This window comes from Primulina eburnea, chromosome 12 (genome assembly GCF_022965805.1).
Source record: "Primulina eburnea isolate SZY01 chromosome 12, ASM2296580v1, whole genome shotgun sequence".
Taxonomy (NCBI): Eukaryota; Viridiplantae; Streptophyta; class Magnoliopsida; order Lamiales; family Gesneriaceae; genus Primulina; species Primulina eburnea.
The window spans coordinates 2,219,766-2,230,937 of record NC_133112.1 but is presented as its reverse complement, the minus strand read 5'-3'; the positions used below and the strand labels follow the sequence as shown (position 1 = coordinate 2,230,937).

The following is an 11,172-nucleotide window of genomic DNA, read 5'->3' as shown; positions in this document are numbered from 1 at the left end:
GGTATTGTTGCCCACTTATGGGCTTCCGAATGTGTGTGTTCAAAAGCCCAATAATGGTTTCGTATATTTTCCCTGCAAATTATCACGAATATATATGAATCAGTGTATTTAGAATGCAGACATTTATAGTAAAAAGTCTTTTATCCATATATACAAAATGAACTAATTATATGTAATATCAAGCTGAACATTGACATTTATATATTTCTGTAATTATTTTCTAAACTACATTAACTGTTTTTTTTTTAAAAAAAATAATTCTTGAACAAAAGATTAACGAGAACTTAAAAAAATTTCAGTTACTGTAAGATGTATATTTTAAAAATTGTACATATTTGTTGAATTTAAGTTTAGTTTGGATAGATACTTATAAAACGTTTTTATAATTTTTTTGTATTATAATTTTTTTTACAAAAAAATTATAAAAGGTTTAAAAAATTGTTTTAAGAATAAATATTTATTTTCGCAACTATTTTATAGAAAAAAATATACTGTTAAAATATTTTAAAAGTTATAAAAAATCAAAAAACACATCTCCACTATTCTTTAAAATATACTTGGAGAACATAAATTTTTATAAAACACATACTTCAAGTTTTTCACATTTACAACACAAAACGTTTTTAAAATATATATCCAAACAGAGCCTATGATTTTTACCCAAATAAAATTACAAGAAATTAATAGAACAAGTTTTGCTGTATCTATCATCATAAAAAAATAAAAAGTAGGTCTTTTGTAAGAAGGTCTCACGAATCTTTATCTGTAAGACGAGTCCACACTATCGATATTCACAATAAAAAGTAATAATTTTCATGGATGACTCAAATAAGAGAGCCGTCTCACAAAATACGATCCGTGAGACAGCCTCACACAAATTTTTGCCTAAAAAAATGCTTTACAAAATCTAGATTTTGCATAGAGTCGAAGTAGTTGATTTCATTATACACAAAATATAAATTTGATTTCTTACTTTTACTGCATTTCTTGTTTGAAGTATACAAATAATTAAGACTCAGATTATAGTAACATTAAAATATATTATATTGGTAGATAGTGATAATTATAAAATATAGTAACATTAATATTTTATAATTATCACTATCTACCAATATAATCTATTTTAAATTGTTTAACTAATTTTTTTTTCCAGAAAAATATAGTTTTGCCCTCCAAATGGGACAAGAATCTTTCAACTACCTTAACTTTAACGTCAGCATTAAAAACAGATACCTCCTTTCAAAATTCAACCAAACCTGAAATTCCTATGTTGCCCTCAGCCCGATGGCAATAACACTCTACAATCTTGGTCACTTCTGGAACTTAATTGCCAGCGGGATTGAAACCACGTCGTTTTTCGTTTTCCCTCGTCCCCCTGGAAAGTTTGCCGTTACTAATTCCTGTTTTTAAAACCCTATCACCTTTGGTGATTCTGCATATCAGATTATGTATATATGTACAGAATTATTTGATTTCTTGGTGTCTGGTAAATCTGCTGCATTTATTGTGGCTGGTCTAATTATTTGTTTTGTAGATATATAATATACAAATGTATACAGTTCCGAACTAAAGTTCGACCATTGAAAGTTTTTTTTTTGGTCAACTGGGAACTTGAATTTTCAGTTTGAGGATTGAATTTGTTTGATTTGCATATTTGTCAATGGCGGGTCAAGAAGGGGAGAATAAGAAGATGGCGTTGGACATGAGCATGCAACAGAGTGAGTCACCTGAGCCAAAGAGGAGCAAGCCGATGGACACTACTGATGCGGGTGGGGCGATGGTGGCGTCTGGGGAGGAATTCTTAGAGACAGATAATCGGCGGTTGCAGGGGGAATTAGGGGATTCTGCGGAGGAGGAGGAGAAGCCAACGTTGGTTGCCAATATTGATGCGAAGAATGTGGGAACTGGTGAATCAGAAGTTGATAGAAAAGGTAAAAGTGTCAAATTGGAGGAATCTCAGGTAAAAAGTGGAGGTCCAGGGATGATGCTATCAATGGCGGACGCTAACAAGATCTTCTTGATGACTTTTGGGAACAGAGTCGCTAAAGATGTTCTTTCACAGTGGACCAATCAGGGCATCAGGTATTTTTTTTTGTTTATATTCAAAAGTGCAAATTTTGTGCTATTAGGAATTGAATTTTGTGATTATAAATTGTTTAACGAGGTATTACAGGGAAAGTCGGACAAACTTCTATTTTCTCTCAGGTGGATTGGATTATTAGAATCATTGGTATGAAAGAGAAAACTTTCTTTTAGAAACTTTTATGGTATATCTTGTCATGTGGCTGTGGAGTAAGGTCGATGGTTACTCGCTTGACGGTGACAATTAACTTTTATTTTTCTGGTTTACTACTGATCAATTCTGTGGATATCTTACCATTCCCTGATAGAGCATGAGTTATTTGTCATTGATTTGAGAAGTTGTACAGTTTGGTGCTAAAAAAACTAAACCTTGAAGTTGTAAATGAGAAATGCACCCAAAGGTCATATAACTTTTAGATCGAGGATAATCATGATATTGCTGTGTCGACAGACTTCTTTTATCTTGTGTTACTACATTAGTGGTTTTACAATGGTTTGTGATAATAAGATGAAGGCCCTCGAGAAAAACGATTTGGAGGGGACTTTGTCTAGTAAAGCTATTTGTTATATTTGGAAGGCATGTAAGAAGTTAAAAAAGATTTGCCCCGGAAATACCCTTCAGAGATCTTTTCTTGCATTGACGTATGCAGGTAGTATAAATGAGAATCCTATTTACCGGCATTTTAAGATTGCTCCTTTAAAAAAGAAGAAGAGATTTTCCATTTAATTTTCATCTCTTTCTAGGATATTTCTTCGTACTGATTGCATATGATATAGAGTGGTGTTAATAGTTTGTTGGCTCTTCGGCAAACACTGAGCTTTTGTTCTTAAATACCTCTTAATAATGTGGTGTGATACTTCCTTTGCAGGTTTAGTGCTGAACCAAAAACTTCTGTGGGATTAGTGCAGTATGAGGGTGGTCCCTGTGGCGTCTTAGCAGCCATACAAGTAAAATTTTGCTATCTTCCTTTACACCTTTTATATTTGTTCTTATTTTTCCTCCCGAACAAAACTTGATTCTAAAGCACTTTTCCAATACAATTGTATATATTATATTTTCATTTGTTGTCATCCAGCCAGAGCTGCCCAGTTCTTCCTTGGTTTGTGAACATGTATATATATAATAAATGCTTCGCTGCCTATAAGATATTTAAATAAGCACCCCTGTATCATTGTATGACTTGGCTAGTTTCCCTACTAATTTTGGTGGATTGTCCTTGTCGAAAATGCCTATATTCTAGAAATGCACACAATAATTTTGCTCAATGACATTTTCTTAAGTGAGTATTTCATTAATAACATAAAGCAACAAACCTACTATAATATTAGTGATAAATCTCATAATTAAATTTCTCACTTAATATGGAAAGAGTTACTGCATGACTGTGATTAAGTGGATCAAACCACAGCATGGGTCATTTAAACTTGAAACCACGTGACAGCTCATTTAAACTTGAAACCACATCATGGCTCATTTAAACTTGATGCGGATGGCTTCTCTCGCGGGAATCCAGGAAAATTTTCAGTTGGTTGTGTCATTCGTGATCATAGAGGATTTCAAGGTTACATTGGTACCAGATCAGATGAAGATCTTAAGGCTGGATTATTGGTCCCACGTGCGGTAATTTGAGATAATAAATATGAAAATAAAGAATAAACTGGACACCAAAATTTACGTGGAAAACTCCTAAAAATTATTAGGGTAAAAACTACGGCCAAGATGAAAAGATTTTCACTATAATATTTTATGATGTACAACTCACTCACTGTATTTCCAAATATAACACACACTCTCTTAATAAAGGAGAACAAAATACCTCACAAATATTATAGAACTAAGAACCCAAATGCTATAAGATGAGAGAAAACTCGAAGAGGGATACTTGAATTATGAAGGAATGCATCTATTTATATATGCAATTCCTCGTCTGAACGCATCCTTCCATTTCAAAATTCTTTTCGGCCATTCTGACAATCATTTAAAATGTGCGCCGACTTATTTTGACTGAATGACTTTGCCGACATGGATTGATGGCTGTTATGATAGAATTGGAACTTTGCCAACAATACGATTGCTTGCCAATTTCCCTCGAATCAAACTCGCTTTGTTCGTTGTTTGTTGTTCTTCATCAAATCTGATCAGTCTGAATAGGAATTAAATCACATTGTAACTAAAATTCGGTCCATTCTCCTTGAATTCCAATTAATCTCTCTCATATTTACCAAGAAGAGAACTCCATTGCGGATGCCTTAGCAGATGAAGCCTTCGAAGAAAGATGATTTCATTTATTTTCAGAGAATATGTATTCCAACCACGTCAGAGGTCTGTGCAATATCGAGCATGTCAAGTAATGATATATGGTTGTATTCATGTAGTGCACTTTGTGGTCTTCTTTGATTTGTATCTTAGTTATTGGAAACTTTTGGTCTAGTTTTCTTCTCATATCCGTTATTCTTTCCTAATCAATAGACGTGGATTTGCTTTTTAAAAAAAGAAGATTATATTGAAGCACTTAAATGCGGACAAAGAACGAGACTTATGAATGGAAAATTCATTGAATTTCCCAATGTTACAAACATCTGCGATCAACATGGAAATCAATGAATCAAGAGAATGGAGACTTGCAACAAAAGGGTTGCTAGAAAAATGGATATATTGACGAAAAAAATTTGGAGATAATACTCGAACAAAACACACTTGTAAATAAAAAGATACACACGACCTCCTTTATTTCACACAAACTTAAGACAAACCAACAAACGAGAGATAGATCTAGTCTGAATACGGTGGTCCTTCGAACCAACCGCATGATGAAGAAGATATTGGTGATGCCTATGTCAATCACATGAACCAAGAACGATTAAGTGCAACATTTGGCCTGCCAATTAGGCTTCGTTTTGTTTTGTCATATTGGTTAAGAAGTCGGGATTGGGTGCGATATATATCACCGGCTCATTGTAGTAATGGCATTTGATCACAAGTTCTTCTTGGATTGTCAAGCAAAGTAACTCACAAGCCCAATGTGCCATAAATTGCGATTCTATACTCAATCTAGACTCCGTAGTTTTGGTTCTTGCTCATCCAACTTATAAGATTTTCACCTATTAAGGTAATTTATCAGGTGGTCGATCTTCTATTAATGTTTGAGCTTGCATAGGCCACATCTATGTCATCTCCGTGCAATATTCTATTTTTAATTTCAAAACCTTTCTATAGAATTCTTTGCAAGTGCAAGCAATTTGTTGACGGACATCCTTCGGATCACCATCAAATTGGCTTACTATGTTCATCATCATGCCCATGCTTGATGTTATGTGAGATAAATTGATAGATATACTTCTTTTTGGAGACCAGTATTTGCCAGAATGAAACGATAGTAAATTCAACCTGTGATGTATTTTATCTATCTAGTTAATCTTTGTTCATTTATCATCTTGTGGCACAATCATAGAGAAAGTTGAACATTTTGGATCCACCATGTGCAAGGTTATCTTCTACACCTTTTACTTGCTTTTGGTCTTTCTGATTTCGGATACAGCATACGCAAGGTGAGCGATTTATCAAAGTTTCAAGATAAACAATTCAATAATACTTCAATTTCAATATGAGGGATAGTGGTAGAAATGTGAGGCAATATTTTAGGAAAAAAAAAATTAAATTTTTAACATGATTTTGCCATGGTTTTAGGCTTTTAGCACGAATCACAGCAAACATTGGACCAAGCATTAAGCTTTACAGGCTTTAGAGCTTAAGCGTAAAAAAATATTTAATTTTTGAATGATTTTAATTGTTTCGAGCCAAATAATGGTTCAAATAATAAATTTAAGACTGAATGCATTAATTTTATAATGGAGGAAATAAATGAGTTTATGGTCGTTTCACATGAAATTTTCATATCGTCTAAAAAATATTTTAAAATTTTCAATATTTTATTTTATTAACGAAAGATTAAGATTTTATAATGTTCATACTGAAATTAAAAGGCTTGCGTTTTCTTGAAAATGTCATATACCACCATTGTGAAAATCTAAACAGGCGCAAAACCTCATGTATTAAATCAATAACGTTTTACACCCCTCTCGTTTTTTAAATTGACGCATAAAATACATTTTATGTTTAATTTTATGCACACACTTAGGCAAATATTTTTATCTATCGGTGTGTATTTAGAGGGGTTTTTATGTCTCAATTTTTAAAAATAGGGCGTAAAGTACCAGGACAAATTGCATCAGTACATCCTGCAAAAACTCAAAACAGCAAAAAACCTCATGTGTAAAATTAATTACATTTAAAAATCAGAAATAAAACCTCTTATAAATGTGGTAAATGTGCTTGAGTTTTTTTAACACAAGGGTTAAATGTGCTTAATCTTAAAGAATGAAAGAAATATTAGCCCATTAATTTGTTTCACATTTAATCATGGAAGTTTTCAAACTTATGATTGAAATATTTTTGAGACTTCAATGATGTATGTGTGATTTGATATTTGGTTTCCTTTTCCAGAAGCCCTATTAAACATCTAGGAATGAAAATGTGTTTTTTCCTTAATTTTTGTTTCTGCTGGATAAATACATTTCTATTCCACCTTCTCCTTTCTATATACAATTATTTTTTTAACTTCAATGATGTATGCATGGTTCATTATTTGGTTTTTGACAGTTAACCATGTCAAAAACCAATGCGAAACTCAAATTTGAATCTTTCAAGAAAGTGTTTTTCCATCAAATGATAGATTCTACCAATGGAATGAAAAGTAAGGTTAAAAGAAGTAGTTTCGCATGAAATCGTCTCAAACAAATTCTTGTTTTTTTTTCCTTTTCTCTAATTTTGTTGTAATCTAGTTCTTTCTCTCTTACAAATTGTCAAGGTACAAACAATGTGAGTCATTTGCTAATAATACTCCATAGGAGCAAGCATGCTAGCAAGCATTTATACTGCTAACATAAAGATTGTCCATTGCCGTGAAACTTTATTATCATGGTCATCTATGTGGAGCACAAGCTAGGGAAATGATGCTGTAATTTGTTCTTACTTTGGCTAAAATGTCTACATGCTTTTGATTTTTTTCCCTTCTCTGAATTCTCATTTGCATCCAGGGAGTAATGAAATTTTCTTTCAGTAAATCTGATGCATAAGCAAATGAAGCGAGTTATTTATGATAAAACATAGAACGATGCATGTAGTCTCAGACTCTCAGTGCAGAAATGGTTTTAGAGTTAGAGAGAAGGATGTGGAAATACGTGCTCAGATTTCTACATTTAAGGGTTTATTGATCTATCATCTCAGACTCTTGTCATCAGTAGGTTTCGAATCAGCAGTAATTATTTAGGGTTTCAGGACAGAGTTCTATGTGAAATCAAGTGTCAGCTTATTATTTCTTTCTTTTCTTTTTTGTTGCATATATTTTCACTCATCCCATGGTTTGTGTGAATTAAAAAGAAGTTTGTTTCCTCCTGATTAAGTGCATGTATTAATCTCAAGTTATTATGCTAACAACATAATCACTTGACTGTGCAGGCATTTGTACTTAAATATCTTTTATTTGATCCTGAGGAATCAGGTGATATGCCAAACATGTTTGAAGATTCGACTAAAAGAAGAGTTTCCAACAGTGAATCACTGGCAGCAGATATTTTCTATCATATCTCTGAGGAAGAAAAATCAAGGTCATTAATATTTCTTTATATATCTTAATGGTGTTTTCTTTTTGTGATGACTTAACCTCAGTTACAGAGTCGGAACTTAAAAATGAAATACAAAGTAAGAAAGAAGAAGCAACTAATTTTCTTGTACACAAACCTATAGGTGTTTAATTTTCAATTTTGAATTCCTCACGGTGTCTAATGTATTACTTAGAATGTTCTAAGTTATGTAACTGCTGTCTGTGGCTGATTCCTGTATAGGCTGGTCCTCTTCTTCAACATCAAAGGTATTTTTACATTATAGTTCGTTACAGGGACATTATATTTTATATGTATGTCACGTGTTTTCTTGTGGACAGCCATACTTTTAAGTTCATCTGATGCATTTCTATTGTTGCTACCGATAAATTGGTAAAATATATGGTATTTTGTTGTCCACTTTAATGTTAGTGAATTGGAATACTCATGAATAAAACTACCAAGAAACCACTGTTTCTTGTATGCCATAAACAGATCTAACATTATCCTGATTGTATTATAACACTTATCATATAATTCTTATTAGATACCAGCAATATAATGATGGGTGGAATTTTACAAAGAAGGTTAATAAGTGATTAGCTAGGCTATTATTTTTCTCCGTGTATTTCTTGGAATCATGCTTGATTGGCTTCTGTTTGCAGCAATGATCTCAACCATTTTATGTTTCAGTGTTTGATGCTTTAAAATCCTTGTGTTCCTGGTTGATTCTTAAAAATTTTCTAGCAATTTCTATGCGTGATTCATCATTGAATTTATGGTATTTGGAACTAGAATCTCATTTTGCTGATGTAAGACTGTTACTGGCAAATGCAACCTTTTCTGCGATCCTTTGTAGTGTTGCTAATTTTTAGTTGTTTTTTTATTTATTATTTTAGTTAAAATATAATTATGGCTTCTAATAAATAATTGTACTTCAAAGAAGATGTACATTACATTACAAAGTTCTGTACAATGTGCAATCATGTATGAGTTGAAGTTTAGAAGTAACAGATCTAGCAGAATTATCGAAACTATAACTTACCTGTTTGTTTGTGGTTGTGCAGAGAATGGAACCTGCCAATTTTGTTTTAGATCTTAAATGATTAGTTCCTCTTATACTTACTGAAAGTAAAGTTCCTGCTTTTAACCAGAGCCTTGGTGAGGAGCATGACTGAGATACTGTTTCTATGTGGAAGTAATGAACGAGCTGTAATAGCATCCCTGGGTATTCTTGATGGTGATTTTGTGGAGTCCATGGATGTACCACAGGATGAGGTGCCATTAATTATTTTGCCTCAATTTTTTAAACATTTTTTAAACATGGATACTTTCATTATTGCACCTTTACCAGAAGGCTTTGTTGACTGTTGAGAATCAAATCGCCAATTAAGTTTTATACTGGTGCACTTCTATTTACTGATCATGATAAAGGTGGCGCGCAGGAAGTTGTATTGATTTTGCAGTACTATTCCACTTTATGATTTTCTTTTCTGACACTTTATTACTATTAACTGGTTATGCAGGTGATTGCAAAAGTACTTGAAGTTCTTTCTGTTGACTCTGGTTTTGATTTGCACAAGGTACTCAGAGTCAACACAGCTACTTCACGGGAGAGTGCATTTCAATACATGGAAGCTATGCTTCCCATGTTTCGGAGTCGTATGGGAACACTGCTCTTTTTAATATCCGCTCTATTGTCCCGAGGATTGGTATGCTTTTCAATTAAATCAAATCATCTTTTTGTCTTGTTAATTCATGCTAATAAATCCTTGACGGAAGGAAAGTGGAGCCTCATTCACAAGAAAGGTGATTAATTTTATCTTTAAAGGATAAAGCACCAAGTCTAGATAAACAATTTTTGCACCTATATAGTCCTAGCATTCACATTTTTGTATAATTCTATTCATCCCTTTTAATCTTTCTTTTTCTCAAGTATAATACATTTTTTTATACCTATTTTTCCATCAGGACAATGTTTTAGAGGACAGGGATGACCCAAGTCAACCGTTAGTCACGTCCCCATTTGGGCATGCATCACAGGTGACCACAGATCAATAAAAAAATTGTTATGTGTGAGGAAACTGTGAGAGTGAGTTTGCTCGGTTACCACAAATTTGATGTCTAACTTTCTATTTCTCAAATAGGAAATCGTAAACCTTTTACTTTCTGGAAGGGCGGTTGCTAATGTGTTCGATGGGAATATTGATTTAGGAGGTGGCATGTTTGTTAAGGGTATCTCCACAGCAGTGGAAGTCGGTTTCCTCACCCTGTTAGAGTCCTTTGACTTTTGCAAGGTTGGTCAGTACCTGAAATGCCCTCGTTGGCCAATATGGGTCATTGGAAGCGAATCCCATTACACGGTCTTGTTCGCTCTGGACTCCAAAGTGCAGGAGGAGAATGAACTTGAAAACCGAGAAACACAGATCCGGAGAGCTTTTGACGCCCAAGATCAAAGCGGAGGTGGCGGATTCATAAATGTTGAAGGCTTTCATCGTGTCATCAAGGAAACCGGCATCAACTTTCCCCCTGAAAAAGTTAACTATCTTTGTAGTACAGGTTTCATAGTTTGGAGCGAGTTTAAGCAGGCTCTTCTTGATTTAGACAAGACTCTAGGAGGCATTAAATATTCAGGTGGTTCATTTGGTGAGAAGGTCTTTAATCTTTACCATTTTAATGGGATTGCAAAATCTTCTGGGAATGGTATCGAGGCATCGTTGGGAAGTGAAAGTCCTATACAAAGGCCTAGGCTTACGAAACTGCACGTTTCAGTTCCCCTGAGGTGGACGCAGGAGGGATTCGGGGCAGTTGTACCAGTGGCTTATGATTCAACCACAGCTGCATCCAGTGGGGTAGATGTCTCAGCTGAAGTATCTAAGGCTCAACATGCACCCTTGGTTGATTGCATCAGAACTCGGTGGCAGCGTGCTATTTGCTATTGGGATGGGGATGCCCCTAGCATCGTATGATTAACTCATTATTTTATTTTTTCTAAATATGCATAACATTGGGTTCGACTCTTGACTTTTCATGTGATACAAATTACATTGTGTTTATTTGGATTTTTGTGGAATGGATAATTTAGTATCTAAATCTACAAGCAAGCGGGACCGAGCAAGATGGCTATCGATTGGGTTCAGGCCTGAGGGTATAATCACTTTCCCTATCCCATACTGTAAACGCAGAATTTCATGTAGGAGATAGCACCTAGCGGTGTCCCCTTCCCCGTCCTGTGTTTTAACACACGCACGCACGCACACACACACACACACACACACACACACATATATATATATATATATATATATATATATATATATATATATATATATCACACACGCACACGCACACACACACATGTATATATATGTGTGTGTTGCGTGTGTGATGTGTGTGACACTCAAATAAATCGACTAAGAAGGTTTATAT

At 34.0% G+C, this 11,172-nt stretch overlaps 1 protein-coding gene across 3 annotated transcripts; it reads left to right on the top strand.

The window, feature by feature from the left end:
• Nucleotides 1-1,300: 1,300 nt before the first annotated feature.
• On the top strand, nucleotides 1,301-10,824 carry LOC140808225 (uncharacterized). Of its 3 annotated transcripts, none has more exons than XM_073165297.1 (8): nucleotides 1,301-1,448; nucleotides 1,674-2,082; nucleotides 2,952-3,030; nucleotides 7,601-7,749; nucleotides 8,898-9,021; nucleotides 9,270-9,455; nucleotides 9,715-9,786; nucleotides 9,891-10,824. In XM_073165297.1, exons 2-8 carry the CDS (start codon nucleotides 1,691-1,693, stop codon nucleotides 10,710-10,712), a joined length of 1,824 nt encoding a protein of 607 aa, XP_073021398.1. In that variant the 5' UTR covers nucleotides 1,301-1,448; nucleotides 1,674-1,690; the 3' UTR covers nucleotides 10,713-10,824. The 3 variants fall into 3 exon arrangements, with proteins under 3 accessions (XP_073021398.1, XP_073021396.1, XP_073021397.1); XM_073165295.1 differs by having other exon boundaries at nucleotides 1,301-1,486; XM_073165296.1 differs by having other exon boundaries at nucleotides 1,303-2,082.
• The last annotated feature ends 348 nt before the right edge of the window (nucleotides 10,825-11,172 follow it).